At 41.2% G+C, this 25,541-nt stretch overlaps 1 protein-coding gene and 1 long non-coding RNA gene across 2 annotated transcripts; one reads left to right on the top strand and one right to left on the bottom strand.

Annotated features, from left to right (window-relative positions):
* The first annotated feature begins 443 nt into the window (after nt 1-443).
* On the top strand, nt 444-25,487 carry LOC115581356 (GTPase IMAP family member 8-like). The gene is made up of 2 exons (XM_030416380.1): nt 444-706; nt 23,373-25,487. The coding sequence occupies exons 1-2, from the start codon at nt 519-521 to the stop codon at nt 24,841-24,843; spliced, it is 1,659 nt and encodes a 552-aa protein (XP_030272240.1). The 5' UTR covers nt 444-518; the 3' UTR covers nt 24,844-25,487.
* On the bottom strand, nt 14,047-16,904 carry LOC115581405 (uncharacterized). Its single transcript, XR_003984033.1, has 3 exons — nt 16,093-16,904; nt 15,588-15,677; nt 14,047-14,132 (listed from the first exon to the last, which is right to left on the bottom strand). It is a non-coding gene; the product is annotated as an uncharacterized LOC115581405 (long non-coding RNA).
* Nucleotides 25,488-25,541: the final 54 nt, after the last annotated feature.

Below are 25,541 nucleotides of genomic sequence, written 5' to 3' on the forward strand. Positions count from 1 at the left end.
GGGTCCAACAGTGACCTGGATGATGGATGAGGGGGCGCTGGTCCAAAAAGAGAGAACCAGTGTTACAGGCAGTTTTCAGTCACACTACCTCCGGTTTCCTCTTGTCTGAATTTGGCTCCACTCACCTGCTGCCATCGACCCTAAACTGTGACTTTCCCTCTTTTATTACAGTGTCTGCACTCAGGATTGTTCTGGTGGGGAACAGTGAAGACAAAATGACAAAACTTGGTAACTTCATCCTGAAGAATCAAGATTTTAATTTCCATTACCATTCGAGGCAAGTTGTGGCCTTCCAGAGACAGTGGAGAGGAAATCCTCTAACTGTAGTTAAAACTCCAGACATGTTCAGTCTGTCTGAGGAGACCGTGAGAGAAGAGATGAAGAGATGCATCAATCTTTGTCCTCCTGGACCAAATGTTCTCCTGCTGTTAGCGAATCCTTCTGAGTTTACAGAGAAGAACAGAGAAACTCTGAAGTTCATCCTGAGTTTGTTTGGTCAAGATGCTTTAAAACACTCGATGGTCATCATCACACATGAGGGGAATGAAATGACTCTCTCTGCTAATGAACTCCTTAAAGACTGTGGAGGAAGACACTACAACATGTCTGAAGACAACCACAGGTCATTAATGCAGAAGATTGAGAACATTGTCCATGAAAACAGAGGAGCCTTCCTCACCTGCAGTGAAGAGACCATCAGACCAAAGTCTGAAGACATGAGAGCAGCTTTAAACCTGGTTCTGTGTGGGAGGAGAGGAGCAGGGAAGACTTCAGCAGCTGAGGCCATTTTAGGTCAGACAGAGTTTCCTTCAGTCTCCAACTCATCAGAGTGTGTTCAGAGTCAGGGAGAGGTGTGTGGACGTTGGGTTTCCCTGGTGGAGCTGCCTGCCTTGTGTGGAAAACCTCAGGAGGAAGTGATGAAGGAATCATTCAGGTGTATCTCCCTCTGTGATCCTGAGGGCGTCCATGCCTTCTTCCTGGTCCTACCTGTGGGTCCCCTCACTGATGAAGACAAGAGTGAGTTAAAGACCATCCAGAACACATTCAGGTCTCGAGTCACTGACTTCACCATGATTCTGTTCACTGTGGAGTCAGATCCTACAACTCCAGCTGTTGTTAACTTTGTAAGAAAGAACAGAGACATCCAGGAGCTCCTTCAGAGCTGTGGAGGAAGATCTGTTGTTCTCAACATCAAGGACAAGCAGCAGATCCCAGAGCTGTTGGACACGGTGGATAAAAATAGCCAGTCTAAAAACAAACCACACTGCTATACAACTGAAACACTGGCACATGCACAGATGGATAAAATCATACAACAAGAGAAACAAATCCACAGACAACAAGCTGAACTTCAGAGGCTGAGTCAGGATAACAAGATCACTTGTAAGTAATTTGAATTTAAACAGTATTTACAACATTTCTACACGACTTTCTGGATCCTATACTGCAGCAACTGTGAATATTTAAGTAACTCTGTGTCTTTATATTTCACAGGTGCTGATGAAGAACAGAGCCCAGAGTGTCTCGGGATTGTGCTGATAGGGAAGACTGGCTGTGGGAAGAGCTCTTCAGGAAACACCATTCTGGGAAGAAAGAAGTTTACAGCTGAATCAAGTCAAATATCAGTCACCAAATGTTGTCAGAAAGAACAGACTGTAGTAAACGGTCGTCCAGTCGTTGTGGTCGACACTCCTGGTCTGTTTGACACAACTCTGTCATGTGAAGAGGTTAATGAGGAGATGGTGAAATGCATCAGTCTTCTGGCTCCAGGACCACATGTCTTCCTGCTGGTGATACAAATTGGCAGATTTACACCAGAAGAGAAGAAGACATTAGAACTTATCAAGGAAGGCTTCGGGAAGAATGCTGAGAGATTCACCATCATTCTTTTCACAAGAGGAGATACACTGGAACACGAGGGAACGTCCATCGATGAATATATCGAAAAGAAATGTGATGATTCCTTTAAAAAACTGATGGCTGACTGTGGAGGAAGATACCACGTAGGGCTGTAGCGGTTACCGCAAACATGAAATATCGCGATTTTAAGAAGCCCACCGCGCTGCATAACGGGCCACCGCCATCACCGCACGTGACCTGACCCCACCATAACACACGTTGAGAAGGAGACAATGGCAGTTGCACTGGTATCTAAACTAAATGAAACTTCGCCCCTATGGGAGCATTTCGGCTTTCAGCCAAATGAAAAGGGGGAGCCAGCCAATTTAAATGAGGCAATCTGTAAAGTCTGCGGCAAAACGGTTCAAGTAAAACGAGGAAACACGACGAATTTAAGGGCTCACCTAGCAAGCTACCATCCAGCTATTGAGGCGCGGCTGCCTCCGCCTCCTGCCACACAGAGTCGCGGGGCAGCTCATGCCGGTGCCAGCCGACAGCTTGGAGTCAGCGAAGCCTTTGCTCGAGTCGCCAAGTACAGCAGAGACAGTGACAGACATAAACACCTCACAGGCGCTGTTACACGGTATCTGGTTGAGGAGATGGTGCCGTTTTCCACTGTGGAGAAACCTGCATTCAAGTCGCTTCTCCAGAAATTTGACAAGCAATATGAGTTGCCAGGGAAAACCTACTTCTCAGAAACTGCTGTGCCGAAAATGTACAATACAGTTAGAGCATCGGTTCAGAGTGAGCTCAAAAGTGTGGACTTTTTCTCTGCCACCACTGACATGTGGTCAAGTGTGAATATGACTCCTTACATGAGTCTAACTGTACATTACCTGACCACAGACTGGACTCTTAAATCACGCCGCCTCGGAACAGTGTTTATGCCCCAGAATCACACAACCGACAACATCGCAGAGGCTCTACGCAGCGCGTTTGATGAGTGGTCCCTGGATGAGAAGAAGCTGGCGTGCATAACGACGGATAACGGGGCAAACATCGCCGCAGCAGTGAGAAAATTGAGCTGGAAGTGGCTTAACTGCTTCGGACATAATTTACACCTGGCAGTGACAAACGCAATGGCAAGCGTTAAAGATCGCACATCCCGAGCAATGGGTCTGTGTCACACATTAGTAGGTGCGTTCTCCCAGAGCTGGCTGAAGAGGAGAGATCTGGCGAAAGCGCAAGTGGAGCTCCAAATCCCGCAGCACGGACTCATAATGGTAAACTAGCTTTCAGAAGTTATATTTATGATCTAATTGTAACCCACTGTAAGTCCACTTAATAACACAATTATCATTGAGCGTTCATATTATGATTTCTTAAAATAAACACCTACCATGCATATATATATGTGTGTCCTTTTTAGATAGGCCCAATAACTTTACTAAAAAATATGAATTATGTTTTAAAAATGTTGCCTGAAATACATAAAATATAGATGCAACCTAAGTGAGCAGTTGTAGCTGAGATTGAGATGCTTAAAAAATATTTTTGGTTTAGAAGAAAATACACCGAAACACAAAATAATGTTAAATGTTGACTTTTAATTAAAAAATAATAATAAGCAGGTGTAATTTCAGTTCAGTAATTATACGGCCATTACTCCGTCCATGCAGGACTGTCCAACAAGATGGGGCTCCAAACAGAAAATGGTGGCCCGAGTCTTGGAGCAAATCCCCGCTATAAAAAGAGTTCTGGATGATCGGCGGCATCAGCATCTCATCCCCAGCTGGCAGGACATTGCAGTTTTGGAGTCGGTGAACGCGGCATTAAAGCCAGCGGCTGAATTTATGGATCTGCTTTCTGGCGAGAACTATGTCACGGTGTCATCCATTAAACCTGTCCTGAAACTCCTCACTGAAGATGTTTTAAAACCATCAGACGAGGACACCACTCTGACCTCGGATATCAAGTGGAAGATGTGCAGTGTTCTTGAGGAGAAGTACAGACCAGCTGCTCTACAGAAAACATTGGCAAAGTCCTGCTTGCTGGACCCAAGATATCGGGGCAACAGTTTTGATGATGATTTGGAGGATGAGACAAAGTGTGCGCTGATCAAGGAGATATTAGACATGGAAGATGGAGGGAGCGGTGCCAGTGTGTCAGCTGCTGCCCAGCCAGAGTCCTTGGTGCAGACAGCGGTGCCACCAGCGGCAAAAAAAAAAAACCCTCGGAGACCTGCTGAAGTCACGGACAAGCATGTCTGCAACCGTCCCAAAGAGAGCCAGAGCAGACCTGGAGCTCACTCGCTACCTGCAGGAGGAACCCATCGACCCTAATGAAAACCCCCTGACATGGTGGCGCAACAACCAGGAGAGATTTGCCTTGCTCTCCACAGTCGCACGCAAGTACATGTGTATTTGCGCGACAAGCACACCATCCGAGAGGATTTTCAGTGTCGCTGGAAATGTTATCACCCCTCTCAGATCCTCTCTCAAACCGCATAAGGTTAACATGCTTGTTTTCCTTGCGCGTAACAAGGACATGACCGAGCTATAAATCATTGTCCTTTTTGTGTATGTGTGAATGTAAAATTGTAGTGCCTGGTACATCTCATTTTGTATACTTAATTTAAAAAAACTAAACGGGCACTTGTTTTTTATTTCAGCAAGATGTTGTAGCAAACTTTGCATTTAAAAGTTCAGCCCTCTCCTGAATTTTGTTTTTAAGTTAAATCAGTAGGAGAAACAACGTGCATCTTGCATCTGTGCTGTTACCGCCCTTTGATCTGCATTCAGTAAAACAAAAAGTGTTATATAATTGCCATGTCTTTTTTTATAACTTTTTTTAAATGCGCCATGGAAATATTGCAATGAGTTTAGTAATTAACAAACAAATTTGCTAGATAAAATTTATTTATTTTTTTTTAAATGGTGCAATAATATCGCATATCGCAATATTGAGCCGCCCTGACTCACCGCAGGGGGAATTCCTCAACCGCGACAGCCCTAATACCACGTGTTTAATAACTACAGTAAACAAAACCACATGCAGGTCAGTGAGCTGATCACCAAGATCGACACCATGGTGAAGACAAATGGAGGCAGCTGCTACACTAATGAGATGCTGCAAGAGGCCGAGGCAGCGATACAGAAAGAGATGGAGAGAATCCTGAAGGAGAAGGAAGAAGAGTTGAGGAGAGAGAGGGAGGAGCTAAAAAGAAAACATGAAGAAGAGATGGATGAGATGAAAAGAAGAATGGAAGAACAGAGAGCAGAAATAGAAAAGGAGAGAAAACAGAGAGAAAAACAACTTAAAGAAAAGGAAGAAAACATCAACAGAGAACGTGAGGAGAGAAAGAAAGAACAGGAAATGAGAGAAGAAGAAGACAGGAAGAGAAAACAAGAGGAAGAATTCAAACGACAGGAGTGGAAACAAAGAGTTGAAGCTTTGGAACAAAAAATCAGATCAGAGTCAGAATCAAAGGAAAACACTGACAGAAAGTTGGAGGAGAGCAGAGAAGAGATGAGGAGAGAACGAGAGAACTGGGAGAAAAAACAAAAGGAATGGTGGAAAAAACGACTTCAAGAAGATGAACAGAGACGACAGGAGGAACAAACAAGACTCATAAAACTGAGAGAAGAATATAAACAAGAAAGAGAAAATGATGAAAAGAAAAGAAAAGAAGAGGATCGAATGAGAAGAGAACAAGAGGAGAAAGAGAGAAAAGACATGGAGGAGAAATATAAGCAGAAAATGGAGAATCTGAAGAAGACGTATGAAGAAGAAGCCAGAGAGAAAGCTGAAGAGTTCAATGAGTTCAAAGAGAAATACAACAAGAAGCTTGAAGACCAGAAGAAAGAACACGAGGAACAAATGAAAGACAAAGATGAACAATACGACCTCTTAAAGGCTCTTAAAGTCCACAAAGAAGAAGAGATGAAGAAAAAAGAAGAAGAGATGAAGAAAAAAGAAGAAGAGATGAAGGAACAACATCTTGGTGAAATTTGTAACTTGGTAAAATGTGTGATAAGAAATGAAAATAATCTTGGAAAAATCTATGATTTACTGAAAAACTACCAAGAAGAAATGAAAAAAGTGAAAACTGAGGAGGAAAAGAAAGAACTGCAGGAACAACATGAAAAACAAATGAATGACTTGATAAAGAAGCTTGTGAGTGAAGAGGGCTCATGGTGGAGTCAGATTAAGTCATGGTTCGGATTCAATAAGTGAAACTCTGAAGGAAGAAATCTTTCACTTGTGTCAAACAAACCTCAGGAGGAGCAGTGGGTTGTACTGTAACGTAGAACATGGACACAGAAAATACTTCATCGGCTGTCAGGTGTCCAAATATTTAAGTGTACAACATTTAACTGGAGGTAACAATAGCAACAGTAATTTTTTCCAGAAACATGTATTTACATTTACATACACTAGTGCAGTGCCCGTAAGAAAAATGTATTCCTATAGAAAAGTGGGAGGTTAAGGAGCTTTTTCATGGATGGCCAAATGAGGCTGTGTTTGAAGGTGGGACGTCGGGGATATTTAGGTCTGTTGTGAAATCCGATATTCCAGGGTATAATTGGCTGTTTTTGACTATTTTTGATTTTGCCATTATATTTCACCTTAAAAATTATTTACTTGGTGTCGTTATTTTCAGCACAACCTCACATGTGTGACTGTACAGTTATTTTTTCATTTTGACATACTGTATTAACACAATGGACCTAAAATCACAAAAAAACCATAAAATCCGAGTAGAAAAAGTTAGATTTTTTTACTTTAAACCACAACTATGTTTAACAAACCATTTTTTATTACTTATAATGCAAATATAAATTGTTGTTTGCTAAATATGTGCATACATTTTAAAAATTTACAAAGTTATATGTAACTTTTTACATTTAAATGCAGGCAATGCTCATTCAGCATCTCCGCATTGTTTTGACTCATTAAACAAAAAAACGACTCCACTACTCACTAAACACACCAAACACTACATAACACACTAACTATACACTCCAAACACGCTAAATGTCACAAATCTCTCAACCCTCAATATCGCTGTCCCACCATCGTTGCCTGTCGTTCATCTGCCTCCGTCCCTCCCACAACTTTCTGTTCCTCAACAACCAAACTTGCTGCTTGCCTTTACCCTAGGTCCGGTTTTGGATGTGCTGATGCGTCCGGTCCGTCGCCTCGGGAGGTGGGCCGTGTGGGCTAGCTGCTAGCTAGCGGCTAGCTACACACGAACATCCACAGATTCCGATTCCACTTTGTTGTCCGCGCGTCTCCGGATCTCCTCAGACCCGAACAGACTCGGTCCGGACTCTTTTAGTCTCATTAATACACAACAGTCAGTTTAGATGCACAGAACAGAACAGAACGGGACCGAACTGCCAGGAAAATCCCGGTCCAGCTCGCGCCGCTGCAGGTATAAATCTGCTTGTTTCTTAAGGTGGGGGGGTCGCGGTGGGCTCTGCAGTGATTGGCTCTGGTGCACAATTCATGGAATTTGTAAAGCATTTATGAAATATTTAATTAACGGTATCATTGCAGGCCAAACAAATGCAAAGTCGCACATCCTTGAACCACGCAGCAGCCATGTTGAAACTCTCAGCTCAGTCTGATCCTGATCCGCAGAGATATTTGAGGTATACACACACACACACACACACACACACAGAGATTCCTTGCTTTTATAGAGAGATGTATTAACTGTCTCACAGGGCTAAGGTTACAGCTCACACAAGACAGAAGACAAGTGAGAGAAGGAAACTGTGTTAATATGAATCTCTGACATCAGTCATTGACTAGTTCTGGTTCAAAATGATCTAGAGAGGAACAGTTAAGTAAAGTTAAACTACTGTTTGTTTGTGTGTTTCATGAGCCACCCAGTGGACGGATGATGTCACTGCACTGCTGTGTAAAGAAATTCTGTTCTATTCTGTGATTGTGAAAACGTGTCGGTTAAACATCAACACGTGTTTACTTTGTAGAAAGTCTTTATGATGTTTTGTTTTCTTCTGTACGGTTGAGTTGTGAATAATTTCTTGTTTTGCTGATTGTTTTCTTTCCTTTTATTGTTTGTGTGATTTATTTACAAATTAGAAACAGACAACCGCTCAGTAAAGAAAGATTATGAGAAAGAACATGATGTTTGTGTCATGACTGTAGATTCTTGTTCGTTGTGTTCTTGTGTCTGGTTTTGTCTTGTGGTTTCTTGTATTTGATTTCCGTGTCTTTGTATCTTGTCTTGTGTGTTGTTTTTCCATGCCCTCATGTGTCCTTTAAGTTCTCCTGTGTATTTTCCTATGTTCTTCCCTCTGGCTCCCTCTGTCTATTGTTTTGTTCCCTTCATGTTCTCATGTGCTCCTCCCCTTCATTATCTCACCTGTTGGTCCACCTCACCTGTTCCTCGTCTGTTCATCAGTGTCTGTTTATTTAGTCTGTGTGTTCCCTTCACTCCTTGTCTGGTCATTGTATTTGTCAGCCTCTGTCTTTGTCCATGCTCCCAGTCTTGCGTCTGCTCCTGTTCATGGTCTTCGTGTCCCCATGGTATGTGTTCATTGGATTTTGATTTCTGATGTTTGATTTGAACTTTGATTTTTCCTTTGTACTTTGTCTTGCCTTTTAGTTGTTACTTTGTCTTGCTGTTTTTGGTTGCTACTTTGCCTCTTGCCCCCGTTTTGTCTGCTTTTGGTTTTTGGACTCAGCTTTAAAATAAAGCTCGCTTTTTGTTTCCCCATATCCTTGCCTCTCGTGTAAAACTGCATTTGGGTCCACTTTCCCTTTATCCATAGTCTTCCCTCTAACCCCCTGCCTGACAGTTTGTAAGTGAAATTAAAGGTCAAATATTATATATTAACATATCAAGTGTTCATATAAAAATTATTTTAAAAATGCCATTATAGACAGTTAATGTTTATGTTTTTCTTACATGTTTTGTAACTGATTACATCAACTTAAAAAAATCCAGATGAATCTTAAATAGTTCTGTCTGTGATCTTTGGTTTCTTTGTCATGATTGTAAGATCCCGAGTTTTACCCCTGTCCAGGAGGTACTCGACCAGCTCTCCGTTATAAAGGGTTAGATCCCTATAACCCATAAAAGGTTACTAAAAAGTGGGAATTTTAAATGGGGATGTTTAAGCTGGTGACGAGGAGACTCGCCTAGCTTCTAACTGCCTGAATCCGAACGTCTACCCTGCTTCCTCTGGTACGGCACCTGACATGAATAGCCCTTGAGTCAGATACAGCCACCAGCCACGCCCATTAATGGCAGCTCTCCTCTAAATGATCTGGGCTCTTGGTATGGTGCTAGGTTTGATTTTAAGGGCTTTTGGTAAACCCTAAGGGCCTGTTTCAATTTGGTAGGCTAGAGTAACCTTTAAGAACCTTTAAGATATTATGCACACTTAACACCTGACTTTTACTTCCAGTCAAAGAGACATAAAATCAATGTCCACAACTTTAACTATATTATGTAGGTTTTATTGCATAGATTTTAGCAAGGGCAAAGCATACAGCGCAATACTTGTTTCAATTACTATCAATCATTATCAAAAATCCTTATTGATAAATCACAATACTTCAAATAACAAATTAATCTAAAAGAGCTGAGGCCTGGTTAGAAATACTTAAATTTAGGTGAGATGGAGAGGGTCATGTCTGTCCATGGCTTGCCTTTCCCTTCCTGCTGAAAATCCAAGTCCTTGAGGCAAATCACCAACCCAGCCGGAGCTCTCGTAACTTCCTCAAAGTCCAAACTTCACGCCAGCAGCGTGAACAAAAGTACTCCAATATCCAAATTGTAATCCACAGCATGTTGGCAAAACTGGTTGATAACCCCTTGATTAAGATTTCATAACGCTTCTCTCTTGCTTTGGACAGTGGCACGGATTTATGTCCTTATGAGGACATTTTCCCACCATCTCTCCATTCAATGACTAATAGTCCCTTGATGACGGCTGACGATTTCATAATGATCCAACATGCCTAGGTCACGGTCTGTGCCCGTGCCCAAAGCGTGATCAAATTTCGACACATCCTTTTGGCCTCACGTTGACCTGACCAGTTCTTTAACACTTTCTCATGACCTCAGCTCAACACTGTTTCTTTACTGATTTTCATTAGATCTCTAAACTTCAATACATCATGGTTACACCTTACACCTCCTTTAACTTTGCAAAGTTAATACTAAGTCAAAAATGATCATCAGAGACAGAATGACAGACAGAGCCTTGAGTGTAACACTTCCTCTTTTTCACAGACACCCCGTGTTGCCCTTTCCTCTTCACTTCCTATTTCAACACACCTTTAATGTAATGGTTTAACACTTTCCAATGAATTTATGGCAAACACAATGCAGCAAGCAAAGTTTTGATATATTGCAGAATCATTTCAGGACTAAGTATAATGTCCCTTTCTTGCATTTGTGTCTGACAGGAGTGTATGACTCCCAACTTTCTTGACACTGTCTCTGTGTGTGTGTGTACATACTGGTATTTATATTAGACAGGAGTAAATGGATCTCAACTATTTTGACATGATAAAAGATGAATAAAGTGTTTCCTGTAGTTCAGTGTGACTGCTTTGTTTCTACCTGCAGGAGACACTGAGGGAGGAAGTGGGTTCAGTCTGACACGTCTTTATTCACCTCTCTAGTTATTTATGTACTTTATTCTTCTTTAGATAAAACTGTTACTGAGATACTCTCAAGTATTCAAAGTATCCAAAGACTACTACAGTTTACTACACATGTACAAATGTAACAACTTCAGCAGCTGAAACACATCAGATCTGAATCAACCTCAGTAATAGATTACTTCAGGACTCAGTGGCTGATGTTAGTCAGTTTTAGTCATTTCCACAGATTGAATGTGTCTCATGATGTCCTAACAGTTAAAAACTTAAACAGTCAAGTAATATCCCTGATATTTGTTCACTACATAGATCTCTTTGTTTTCTCTTTTCATGTGATGCATGTAAACAGTGTGTGACTGTAGTTTTCAGGAGCTCCACAAGATGTCGCCCCCAGGACAGAGAAGAGAACCTGAGGTCTGCACCTGAGCTGCCATGACGCTGTTTCCAAACTCCGTCACATTTCAGACATGTTTTACAAACTTCCTCTTTGCTTATAGGCTCTATGCAACACAGTGAAAAGAGCTGTGGGTTGTCTTCTCCTCTCATCGTGTTAAAGACGATTATGATTTTATTCACACATCTTACACATCATACTTATTATACATCATCCTTATTAATTTAAAATTTTCAAATTCCAACTCTAAAATAAAGTTTATCTGTAAATCTGTTCTAACTGGGAGGACCATGTAAGCTGACCTGACAGCTCATCTCACCTGGCAGCTGGAGCTAACTTCTAAAACTTAATCTGGTGACAACAACAACAGTTGGAGATAAAAATGATAACTTACACGTCTCTGTTGGCTCGTGTCCTCCATCACTGCTGCTGGTTGATAAAAAAATGCATGCTGGGATATTTGATCATCGCAGGTTCGCACAAGTGGCGTCCCAAAATCATCCTCGATGAAAATAAAATGGACGAAGCGAAAATACGTGACGGCATTTGAACCACACTTTAATGTAAATGTTACATTCAGGGCAGCACTTTGGTCATTACAACGTTTCACAAGAACAGATGTGAGTGTAGATTCAGAAAGGTCTCAGATATCTGGAAGAGCCTCTGATGTCTGTTTGGTTTGTTGTTTAGGAGCATTTTGGTTTCCTAATTAAATACAGAGATTAACAGAACTTTAACCAGATAAAATACTTTGCAGAGACGGTTTAACTCAAGGTGGGTATGTCCTCTATTCTTAACCGTGTGACATCATCACCTCAATGAATCCTGCTATAATTGTCCTTCATGTGTGCATTAGTCAGTCTGTTAAAGGTCTAATCTTTAAGAAAGTTGATTTTTGAGTCTCATTTCTGACAAATACCACACATTGGGATTGTAGGTCAGGTCGGCTGTCAGCCCAAAGCGTCAGAATTGACAAGTTGGAGTTCTTTCAAATTGGACCTTTGAACCCAGCCTGTAGAAACTAGGCATTATCCACCAACCATCAGCTGCCCTCATCACAGATGGGTGGAGATCTACAGCCACAGAGACAAACTGTGTCAACTGGACACTGGAGTAAAGTTTAATATGTTTCTTATATCATCCTACTGTTACGACCCTAGAGGTCATAAATGTTTGTCTGTATCCCTTTTTACCTGAGTGAGAGTATGAGTGTGTGATTGGTTGCAGTTGTGTTTGAGTGGTTGTAGGTTGTCCCTGGGAGCTGATTGGTTCCTGCCTGGAAGATGAAGGTTTAAAGGCCGGCTTCTCTCCCATTCCTGTGGGCTCTCTCCTCCATTGTTCCAGCATGCATGTTTGTGTACAATCCATGTTTGTTAATAAAACCATTTAAAAATGCTATTGCTGCTGGTGCTTGGAGGATGGGGAAGAGGGGGAGTCTCACACTCTTGGTGCACCAGGGTTTCCCCTAGGTCCTGGTCGTAACAATGGGGGCTCGTCCGGGATCTGAATGTCCATGAGGTGAGGAAGATGTGGTTTGGTTTAGTTTGTGTTTGTGTAAGTGGCCTTTAGTTAAGTGTAGTGGTCATCTCTTTTGTTAAGTTGTTGCTGCATGTTGTGTGTCTGTCTGAGCACCCTGACCAGATGGCTGCTGGGCACTTTCAAGGATTTGCCATGTTTGTTATTTTGCCTTTCTTATTTTTGGTGGTAATCCTGGGTGGGGGTACGCTTCAGTGTTTCGCAGTTGACTAGGTTCCTGGTCTTCTGTGATTCACTGAATTCAGCATTTAAAGACGCCTCGAGCTCAGCAAGCCACTGAAGACTAGCTAGGTGAGTTAGCCACCTTTTGTAGGCAGGTCACGTTGGGGTGTCTCTACAGTTTCCCTTCGTTTTATAATTTGCACAGAAACGTGGTTTTGTGTGAGATGGCTGCTTTTGTGTTGGTCACGTTGTGATGTGTGGCCCTAATTAATACTTGTGTGCAGTAACTTTTGTGACTTTTTGTTTGTGGTAACTGGACTCTACTTTTGTTGGGACACTTGTGGTTGCAGCTCCAGTGTAAGCTGGTAACATTTTGTGTAGTGGTGACTACAGAGTGTTGCCTTTTGTGTGTGGTTGTTGCAGTCCACTTTTGGTGTGGTCACATAGTGTTACTGATTTAGTGTATTAATTAGTGTCCCTGGGAGCTGATTTGTTCTTGCCTGGAAGATGAGGGTTTAAAGGCCGGCTTCTCTCCAGTTACTGTGGGCTCTCTCCTCCATTGTTCCAGCATGCATGTTTGTGTACAATCCATGTTTGTTAATAAAACCACTTAAAAATGCTATTGCTGCTGGTGCTTGGAGGATGGGGAAAGGGGGGAGTTTCACTCTCGTTGCACCAGGTTTTCCCCTCGGCACTGGTCGTAACACTTCACTTGTCTTGATGAAGATACTTCATTCTTAATTTGAGAATGTGCAGGTTAGGGAAGTTAAGAATCAATCAACTCTGATTTTCCCATTAAATGTCGTTTTTTTTCTTTTTTTTTTTCTTTTTAGTTCAAAACATAAAAAAAAAAACGGAATGTGAAGACAAAACAGTTTTAACATTATTTCAAAGACGTCTATCTGTTGTGTTGCAGAGTTGCCTACTGAAGTAGCATGCTAACCAGCTAACCTTGTGCCTAAAAACCTTTGTCCAAAGCTCCAGTTCAAACAGTGAAACATCCACACTCCCCAGGTAGTCTAGTAGCTGCACTGCTAACTGAGCTAACTAGCTAACAATAATTATATTCATGGAACAGAATGCAGTTAGCAGCTGCTACTCTGGTGATATGCTCCCTCTATTTGTCGGCAGTATGAATTCAACAGGGAGCCAATTCTTACTCACTCTTCCTTTAACTGACCATATGACAACATGTGAGCATTTTAATTCTCACTGAGAATTGTTGTGAAATTATTTGAGCTCTGAACGTCTGAAGTCAACAGCAGGTCTGCTGAACTGATCAGAACCTTCAGAACTGCTTTTAACCTCGTGTTTTTCTTTGTTTCTGATGTGACGGTTTCAATGTATTTTACTTTTATGTAATTTGGTGAAATGTCTTTGAGTATCATGAAAGGTGCCTGATGAATAACATATCTTATCATTGGTTGAATCGGTAGCATGAATGAGCAGCCCCTCCTAAAATAAACAGTCCTACCTTGACCTGAAGTCTGGATGCTGGTCCTCTGCTCAAGTTTGACAGTAAAAGTCAGGAAATGATGGTGTGAATGAAATACTGGATAAAGAGAAAGAAGTACTCTGTCAATAACTAATATATCATATGAAGGTGATCAAACTTATCAACTGCTAAACAGTGTTACACTTTAAGATCAGTGCACTAATGGGCAACATTTTGGATAAAGTTAAAGTTCAAACTGTCTAAAACAGTCAGTTCAGTTCAGTCAGGCTGTTTAAAATGTGAGTCTACTTACAGACAGGAAACACATTAACAAACATTAAACTTTTTGGTTTTCCTTAAGTTTCTTGAAGATGTTTACAGTACAAAAACATCTGATTTAATCCTCTTACAGAACGTCCCGTCCACAACAGCATCTGATTGGTAACACGTCACAGTAAACAGCCTATAAACACTGAATGATCTGAATCTGCAAAGTAGCTAGTAATGAAATGATTTTCATAAATGTGCTGGAGAGGAAGCAGAAAGTAGCAGAAAAAGGAAATACTCAAGTTAAGTCCCTGAAAATGTACTGAAGAACAGTACTTAATTAAATTGGTCATCACTGGCTGTTGGACATTTTTACTGTAAATGAATATTGATCACAAATATCAGTTTTCAGTCTCCTTGATTTCAAATAATCACTTCTGGCCCTGAAAAAGCCAAATCAGTCGACCCCTAGTTCAACCCTGATGCAGCTGATAGAATAAAAAAGGTTTTTAATGTATACATCACACTTTGGATTTCGTGTCAAAAACTGTCAATAAAATACAATACATTAATATCATCTTAAACTTTCAGTGGGTTACATTTTTCAACCAGCATCAGTCCTGATAATAACGACCAAATATTCACTAATTTTTTAGGATTTTAACCCTTCAAATATCAGTTTGTTTACACGATGCCACTCTTTAATCAATGAAAAAACAACAAATACATTTGATTTATAGTATTTTCATGGCAGTTTTCACATGGAACATTCTTTGTTGTAAATGATCATTTATCAGTTGCATGAGGGTTTGCATGTAGTTTTATGATGAGGCAGAGCCTCCTACAGGACACAAGGGAAATAGCATGCATTTGGAATATGGGACAAAATACAGGTAAGTTGCCCTTTATAGTGGAAATTAGAAAAATAGTTTTAATGGTACAATGTATGTACAACAGTTGTATCTGTCTAGCTGTGATATACACAACAATTAGTCATTATATGAGCTGAGGTTAAAATTTAAAAGAAAAAACATTAAATAATCACCTTTGTCAAAGTGTATGTAATATGCATTAATACGACCAAAAAAACACACAACATTTCATTTTCATTGTGTCACTAAATCTCTTCATGTGCTCCTTGGTAATACAGTTTGTGTCAAGCCCTGAAATAACTTATCTGCTTAGAATACAATCCTATAATATCATACATAGTTGTTATCAATAGTATTTTAACTACAAATAACAAAATGTTAAACTAAGCGTCTCTTCCCATGGAGGGTGTTTGTTCTGTCACTACCAGCTCACCTCCTCTCTCCGTCATCAGTGAGCATCCTCCGGGCTGAAGTGAGTCCCACTCCGCCTCAGTCTGCAGGTTCCATCCGTCTGTCCGTCCTCCTGGAGACACAAACACAATCTGTTAACAACATCTGCTAACGTTCCACTACAAACGGCCATTTAACAGTCACTGACAGCAGACTGACTACACATTTCAACAGCTACAATAAATCACACAGAAGAAGATATTATCTCCTCCACAACTTCTGTGCTACCAAGATCCAACAAAAATATTAAAATAATGACAAAATAATGAAGTAACTGGAGTGTTTGCTGGTTAACTGCTGATGTCTGGGTTAGCTAGCTTAAATATAACGAGTCATTGAACATCAAGCTAGGAACCTAAATGAATCCTCACATCTGCAGCAGGCTCTACAACTAAATACACACGACTAATACAGTCACAGAATCATTAACAACAGTCATTAGAAGCCCTGTGAACACAACAGAATAAAGAAAAAACGTTTCTACGTACCAAATAAAGATATTGACGGACTTTGACGGAGTTTGTTACAGACCGACATGTTCCGTCTGACTGCTCATGAACTTTGGGGTTCACCACTCAAGTCTGCAGGGGCTCCACAAGATGGCGCCCGACCCAAAGAAACGGACCCTGATCAGAACAAACTGACAGAAGATCAATGAGTCTGCCTTCAGTTCATTACAGCACAATTAACAGTTTAAAGCATTATGGTCAAATATAGCAGCGACTCATGAAACATCACATTAACAGTGGTGATGGTAAATACATTTTAATCTGCTACATATTTAATATTTTATTGAATTCTGAAACGTATCACATGAGTTAAGGTGTGTTAACAGGTGTTGGGGAGGAAAAATTTATAAAGTCCACATCCACAAATATATCAAAGAAGGGTAAGAAAGAGAATCGATACCATCTAAAGGTTTTCCAGATCAATTAAAAAAGGACAAAGCTCACAAACACATGTTGGTTTTATGAAGTTTGAAACATTTACATAGCCTACATGTCAGAGGTATAATAGGCTACAGATTAGGACTTCTAAATGTCTGGAGAGGGAAACTGTAAAGTAGGAAACTGGAGTTGGAGGATGTTTAAACCAAATCCTCATATCAGAAATCTGACGTGCTCAGTGTGTCTCTGGGAGTCCACTGGGTCACACTGGTCCTGGTGTTGGATCAGTGGCGTGCACAAGTAGACACTAGGTGGTGCTACAGCACCTGCCCTTTGCCCTCTGGACCAAGCAAGTGCCCTTTGAAAGTTCGTTCTTTTTCTTTTCTTTTTTTTTGTGGCCCATGCTGACATGATCATCTATGACTGCTCGTCGATTAAAAGCGTGTGATAATAATGCCCCATTAATATTCCCTCCACCCCCCACCGCACCCGCACACACCTCTGTCAACGTGAACGCGCAGAGCGGACACAAACGGAGGCACGTTGTAGCAGCAGCAGTGCGCAGCTGCAGCCCGAACACACCTCCTCCCTGCACACCAGCCAGGTAACACATACATGAATGGAGTCGAGTGTGTTGTTTGCCCCCTCAGCCTCAGTTGCGCAGCTATAACTTGCATTTATTTGTGTCTGTTGTGAAGCAGCCTGTCTCAACGCCACTAGCTGGGCATGAATTAGCCGACTGTTCACCTGCTTAACAAGCTAGACGCTACCCAAAATCAATAATAGATATGACGTGATGATGACCACCGGTAGAGTTTGTCATTGGTATCCTACAGCATGTGAATCTATCAGTATACTTACTTAAGATGAATATTTAGTAGGCTATTGTGTAGGTTTACATTAGGCTACATAATTAACTGAAACTGATTTGTTGTATGATTTGTCTTAATTAATGGTCAGTTTTAAGTGTTCATGAAACTCATTGAGATACTCATAACACACACACTTTTATGGTGCTGTCTTTCAGGCCTTATCTGAGGAGTGTTAATAATTAACTTAGCTGATTATCTGATGTCAGATCTGTGCCGTGTCCTGCCCAGTCTGAAGGAAAGGTTGTCCAAGGTGAGTTTGGCTTCAGTGTGATTTCTCCGATGCTCCTGGCAGCAAAGAGGACGGTGAGAACACAGAACTGAAATAGAAATTCAAATCAAATGTGTTTGATTATAAGACAATATTCTCAGACTGATGAGTGAAAACTGTTTGTTATTAATCCTCAGGTGATCGTGATTACCTGGACCAGAATCAATGCTCGTATTCGTAACCGAATAACTGAAGCTGAAAATAAAATCTACTTTCAACCACCCATGATATGAGACTGACAGGCAGAGACAGCAGCACCACACACACCGGTAAGTCATGACATGCAAATGAATTATTTCAGAATTCCAGAGAAAAATCAATCCCAAAGCTACAAAGTTTATTGATACAGGGAATATGCATTGGTGCCTTTATTAAAAATTAACAGATTAGCTGCGCTGTAAGAAGAATCAAAGTTCAGACTGAAGCTGAACACGGATGTCATGTTGAGACGAGAGCAGCTATAAAACCAAGATTACAGTCACAGATTTTATAACTCTGATTACACTTTAACTATATTTTACCACTCAGAGCATAAATGTTTATTATAAAGTACTTTGAAAAGGTTTACGTACAACTATTTTCTACATAAATGTTCCACCAGATTTGATTTGATTTTAGTTTGAGATCTGAAGAGTGTTTGTGATTGCATTTAATATCGGTAAGTAAATAGTTCATATTAACAAAACTCTGTGCATTTAATAATTTTCACACAAATATCAGTTCATAATGGGATCTTGACATTTTATATCCATAAGGTCAAGGGTCAACTTCCCTGTGTAATCATTATGTTCTGCACTAATGGTCTAAACACTTGTTCAGACCATTTCTCTTTGACTTGTGTGTATTTTCTTCATATCTGTGACATTTTCTACAGATACACACATTAAAACTGTGGTGAAACTCAGGTTTTATGTGTATATGACTGTCTACAGGTCGTTCTCAGCTCTATTTTATCCATAAAACCGCACCTGTTTTAAAATTAGGCGCGACTCCAAATGTCTTTCTGGAGCGCGACAGTACCATGAGGAACATCCAGGGTTGCTGCCACTCTCCTGGTGTATGACGACTGTTTTCACCCTCAAGCAATTCAACCCTCAATTTTAACATTCTCAGCTTTGGGTAAAGATTTTCCAAAAATATATATATATAAACACTGGCACACATAACTTAACAAGGATTCATGATGACGTGTCACCAGATAACTTTTACTGTGATTTGACTTTATATAAATCAAGCTGACTATCATGAGTTAATCATGGCTGTCTGGGTGAAACAGAGAGTTCAGTATCAGAGAACATAAATTCTGTTCCTTCTTCCCTCCAGGTGAACGAGTCTCTGAGGTTTCCAGCAGAGTGACATCATGGCGGCAGCAGGATCAGGTCAGTCCAGTCAGACTTGATTAGTCCTGATAACACTCTGTCTTCTCTCTCTGTCAACATATCAACTTTGTCCTCAGATGTGATTTATAATCTGAATGAGATGTTTCCTCTGACCAAGTCTTTAATGTGACTGTAGTCTCACTTCAGTCTGTAGTCTCACTTCAACAATCAGTTACTACGTATGTAAACTAGAGCTCAGGCCTGAAACTGAGACCTGAGTCTTTGACCCCATTTACACTTTTCATTTCAAGTCTCATCAGATAAATATAAATATCCAGACTTGCCCTCCCCTCAGACCCTCCTCTCCTCCCCACGGCAAAACAATGACAGAAAGTTAAAACTGAAAACCAGTGACTAGGTTTTGTTTTCAGCAGACTTTATGTTTTTGATGCCAAAGTTCACTGCAACTGTTCTGCCTCCATATATACATACTGTACACTATGTGGACTGATTATCACACTGATATCCAGCATTTTTCTGATTTGGATCTATTGACACATGTAATCTGCAAACTAACTAGTAACTAAAGTTGCCAAATAATTATGTAAAAAGTATTTGCCTCCAAAATGTAGTGAAGTGGAAGTATAAAGTAGCAGAAAACATAAAGTACAAGTACTTCAAAATTGTTCTTAATTATTTCTTAATAATTAGTATTTGAAATAAACAAACTCAAGCCTGAATCTTTTTGCAACAACACAGTCCAAAACTACAATCTGATACTTTGTTCAGACTCTTCAGGTTCAGGTTGCAACCAGAACTCAAAGTTCATTCAACTGTCATAACATAAGGTGCAGTTGATGTAGTTAGAGTGAGTAGGCTAGTTTAAAGCTAGTTTAAAAAGATGTGTTTAAAGAGCAGTTTTGAATTTTGTAATGGCGTCCAGTAAGCGGATGTGAGGCGGGAGGGAGTTCCAGAGTTTGGGTGCAGCACGGGAGAAGGCCATCGCACCCACTGTGCTGAGTTTGATGACTGGTGGTGCCAGTAAACCTGCTGATGGAGATCGCAGGGAGCGAGAGGGGGTGTAGATTGGAAGCAGGTCCGTGAGATAAGGAGGTGATAGATTATGCAGAGCTTTAAATCTTTTATGGTGGAGTGTTGAGGATGAGTTCAGGAGCCTCACAGTCTGAGGAGTGAAGCTGCACTGTAGTCTGGTGGTACAGCAGCAGATAGTTCTGTATCTGTTGTCAGATGGCAGCAGGGTGAACAGACTGTGGCTGGGCGGCTGCTGTCTTTTAGTATCTCTGAGCTCTGTGCAGACGTCTCACTTCACTGATGTCACTGATGCTCTGTAGATGGTACCAGGGATGTTCTGGGCGCTGTAGAGCCGTCCTGTCCTGGACTGTGATGAACTGTGACAGTTTGTGATGTTTCCAGTCAGGATGCTTTCTGTTGCTCCTCTGGAAAAGTTGACCAGAATCTTGCTCCAGAATTTAGTTTGCATAGAAAGGAGAGACTTTTCTGTGCTTTTTTAACCACGGTGTTGATGTGTAATGACCAAGATAGGTTCTCAGTGATGGTGATCAGCTCCTTGGTTTTGCTGAGCTTGGTTTTTGATTGAGCTGTAGTGACGGGTATCATTAATATTTCAACAGCACCACTAATCTTACCAATGCTGCTTATTGATCCGGTTCTTTATAGGTACTCTTATTGGTTCTTTTTTTTTCCCTTTATCATAGAAAACATGTAACAATTAAACAACAGAATAATTACTTTATTTTCTTGTACTCTATAAAAACATTCTTGAATTCTGAGCCGCGCTATTTTTAACAAATAACTATCATGTAGTATAATGTAATAATAAATCGAATAAAGTCATAAACATTTTTAACTTGTCTTAACAGCCATGTTCAACAATTCACTGTTAGTGACTCTATAATGTCTGATTAAAGAAATGTAAAACAAATTAAATTACTCATAACATAAAAAGATCCAGTGGTAACAGGTATGAGCAGGCTGCAGTATATACATACATGGGTTCATAACCTTTACTGTCAGTCAGTTTAGCTCTGCGATCATGAATTCTGTCTGACAGGATGAAAGCATCATCCAAGCTGTCGTTCAGAAAATATCTAAATTAGTATCCTAAATACTGGATGTAGTTATACTTGAGTCTGAGCGTATCTGAAGGACAGTTTGGATGATGCCGTCACTGTCAGAGTTCATGACCACATAGCTAAACATTCAGCTGACTAATGCTTACTAACAACTCTCATGTCTGTATAATTTAATTTACTCTGTTGCTCCTGCTAACACAACATGCCTGATGTAGACGGGGACACGGGAGAGGAACTATGAGCAAGGCGGTCAAAGTGTGCATCTCTCCGTCTGTTTGTGTGTCTTTTTCAATGTTGATGTTTTGAAAGATGGCTCGCAAAAGACTGGTTGCACTAATGGCAATGAGCATCATCTGCATCGGTTCTCATGAAGTATGAACACACTTCTGAAAGTTGACTCCCTCCGCCCCCTGCACAGGACAGGCTCCCACACAGATCAGTGTTCAGGATTTGGAATAGTGAAAATTCATAATAGACGAATGGCTTCATTGTTTCAAAACTGTCAACAGCAGAATCGATAACGTTGGAGCTTATTGATACTACAGTTTTTCTAAATTCTCTATCAAGCAATAGACTGTTTTCTGTTCACCGCTCTGCAGGACTGTCTTCCTCATTATATGATCTCCCTTCGTTGTTTATAACGAGGCAGATGTTGGTGATGTCGTTCTCTTACTTCACAATAGAGTTCTCTGGATGTCTGGGAGTGCAGCCATGGGTCTACAGTGTAAACAGGAGGGGGCTGAGCTTACAGCCCTGAGGGGCTCCAGTGTTGAGCACTAATGTAGAGAAGGTGTGTCAGTCAGTCTGAAGTCCACAAACAACATACTGATGGAGCTGTTCTTATTGTCAAGGTATATAAATGCTGGGCAGAGGAATAGTTTTAGATCCAACTGTGACTGTCGGTGTCTATCTCTAGAAGGATGGTGGATCTGTCCCGTTAAGTCTCTGGTGCAGGAAGGCTGGCACCGCCACACAGGACTTGCTGGTCCACTGGCTCTTTAATCTGACATTAAAATCAACAGCCTAGTCATAACCAACGAGCTAGCATTAATAAAACATCTTGTGATTGTATACAGACAATCTTGTGGACGCTTTTTTATCGAGCGCCCATGAATAAGAGTTATTTTATGTTACATTTGCTTTAATCAAAAAAGATGCAGAACAGGTGTGGAGGGAAAGCAGACTGGTGATGAGCACAAGACAACAGGAGGGAAAACCAAACAAGAGCAGGAAATGAAAACAACACTTGAGGGCACAATTTAAAAATAAAACAGGATTCACAGAAACTCAAACAGGAACATGACAGAAGATATTCTTAAGAGTAGAGACGTGGTAAATCACAGTTATTAATACAAAACCCCACAATAACTGCACATGCGAATGATGCCACTGTGTCCAAATCATGTCCATCAGAGATTACATGAAAAAGAGAGAATGACTGAAGGAATGTTTGTGTATCTGTATCTTATAGTTACAGATGAACTTCGACCTCGTGAACGCAGAAGCAGCTCTGAACGTCTGCCTCCTCACAGTGAGTCAAACTGAACTGAGTCAGAATTACTCTTGTGTTTCATGAGATTTAAATTCAGTGTTAATAGTTTATCATAAGAGTTCAATGTGTTGACTGTAAATTGTTATTATTGCAGCAGTTCTTTAATCATTTTATTTTACTTGATAAAGGAGATTAAATAATTTAACGAATTGTCTCTCCAGTGTCTGAGCTGAGGGTGGTTCTGCTGGGGAACAGCTGGTCTACGAGGAGTTCAGTGGGGAACTTCATACTGGGAACAACTGAGTTCAACACTGAGGAAGAACCAGACCGCTGTCTGAGAGTCAGAGGACGGGTAAACGAGAAACACATAGTTCTGATCAACACTCCAGATCTGCTGCATCCCAACATGTCTGAAGACAGACTGAGAAGAAATGTAGGAACCTGTGAGAGACTCTCTGATCCTGGACCTCATGTGTTCCTGCTGGTTCTACAGCCTGAAGACTTCACTGAGGAACACAAACTGAAGCTCCACAGAGTCCTGAACCTCTTCAGTCATCGATCATTTGATCATTCACTGGTTCTGATAACAACACCCAGAGAGGAGAGTCCAGGTCTGATGGACAAATACATGGAGCACCCACCACTGAAAGACATGATCAGAATGTGTGGATACAGATACTTGAAGGACATGAGTCTTGAACTTCCAGAGCTGGTGACACGTTTGGGTCAAGTTGTGAAGGAGAACGATGGAAATCACGTCAGCCACGATGTGATTGGAGAGGAAGCTGCAGGTTTAATGATGCCACAGAGACCAAAGTCTGAAGACATCAGAGCAGCTTTAAACCTGGTTCTGTGTGGGAGGAGAGGAGCAGGGAAGACTTCAGCAGCTGAGGCCATTTTAGGTCAGACAGAGTTTCCTTCAGTCTCCAACTCATCAGAGTGTGTTCAGAGTCAGGGAGAGGTGTGTGGACGTTGGGTTTCCCTGGTGGAGCTGCCTGCCTTGTGTGGAAAACCTCAGGAGGAAGTGATGGAGGAATCACTCAGGCGTATCTCCCTCTGTGATCCTGAGGGCGTCCATGCCTTCATCCTGGTCCTACCTGTGGGTCCCCTCACTGATGAAGACAAGAAAGAGTTAAAGACCATCCAGAACACATTCAGCTCTCGAGTCAATGACTTCATCATGATTCTGTTCACTGTGGAGTCAGATCCTACAGCTTCAGCTGTTGTTAACTTTGTAAGAAAGAACAGAGACATCCAGGAGCTCCTTCAGGGCTGTGGAGGAAGATATGTTGTTCTCAACATCAAGGACAAGCAGCAGATTCCAGAGCTGCTGGACACGGTGGATAAAATGAAAAAAGAAGGACCCAGAAGCTTCTCAAAAGACATGTTCGCTAAAGCTCTAGTGGAGAACATTTCAAGACTTAAAGTTGAGCCGCAGAGTGAGATTGTAGGTGATGATGAACATCAGAGCAGAGAGCCTCTCAGGATGGTGCTGGTTGGGAAGGCCGGCAGTGGGAAGAGTGCAACAGCAAACACCATCTTAGGCAAGAAGCATTTCATACCCAGAATCGCCCCGAAGCCAGCGACGACGCATTGTGAGAGAGCAACAGGAGAGATCGATGGACGGCCTGTTGCTGTGGTCAACACTCCTGCGCTGTTCGATGAGACTCTATCCGATGACGAAGTTCAACAGGAGTTTCACAGATGCATCAGCATGTTGTCTCCTGGTCCTCACGTCTTCTTACTGGTGATGCAGATCGGGAACCTCACGCAAATAGAGAAAGACTCGCTGGAACTGATCAAAACGGTGTTCGGCAAGAAGTCCAAAGACTTTATCATCATTATCTTCACCAGAGGAGACGAACTGGAAGATCAGTCGCTGGAGAGTTATGTCGAAAACTGTGATGATTTCGTCAAACAACTTCTGAAGGACTGTGGAGGCAGATACCAGGTGTTCAACAACAAAGATCACACAAACCGCACACAAGTCAGTGATCTGCTGAACAAGATCGAGACCATGGTGAAGGAAAATGGTGGCTGCTACCACGACACCGAGATGTTGCAGTGGAGAAAGGAGGTGATTCAAAGGGAAGTGGAGCAAGAGAGACAGCGTGGAGAAATACAACAGATGAAAGCTCAGATATCTGAAATGCAACAGATGAAAGCTCAGATAGCTGAAATGCAACAGAGAGCGGAACAACAAGAACAAAGTCAGGAAGAAATTAAACGTCTGAGACAAGAACTGGAAACCAGGAAGGTCAGGACGAACAAATGCTCCATCAGCTGATGTGGAACAAAGAACACAGTAAAGTAGTTAATGAAGAGCGAGTGAGGAATGACATTATTAATGAATCACTAATTAGTAATTCCTGAAAAACTGTGATTTCAGGACTGTGTTGTTGATAATGAGGAGACACTGAAGGACAGACTGGGAGAGATCTGTGAATACTGATCACGTTATCATGAGCTGTTCCTGATCAATAACAACCTCCTGACTCCAAGCAGCACGCAAAGATTATCTAATGATTAAGTTATCAGTACTTAATGAGCCTATTGAGGAACTACTCAGTATTATGTTTTACTTAACATGATTAATCATTATTGACAAATTACTTCATCATTAGTTACTGTTTGTGTATCTATACAGTGAAATGTAACACTTAGTAGTTCCTCAGTAGACCCATTAATTACTCATTACTTAATCATTAGTTACTGTTTGTGTATCTTTTAAGGGATATAATACTAGGTACTTAATAGTCTATATTTAGGGCGGATTAGTTTCCACCTCTTCTTCGCCTCCTAATCCTCCAGAAATGTAAATAAAGTGACCGAGCTGCTCGGGGAAAGATGCATTTGCCAGACGAAGGCAAAGCGTGTGAACAGACGGTGTAATAACTGAAGAACCGACGATGAGTGCTGAGTACGGCTGCTGTGCGTCATTGAGTTGTGATTTCAGACCCGTCCAAAAGATCTTAAACATATAAA

The sequence above is a fragment of the Sparus aurata genome, chromosome 5 (genome assembly GCF_900880675.1).
Source record: "Sparus aurata chromosome 5, fSpaAur1.1, whole genome shotgun sequence".
Classification (NCBI taxonomy): Eukaryota; Metazoa; Chordata; class Actinopteri; order Spariformes; family Sparidae; genus Sparus; species Sparus aurata.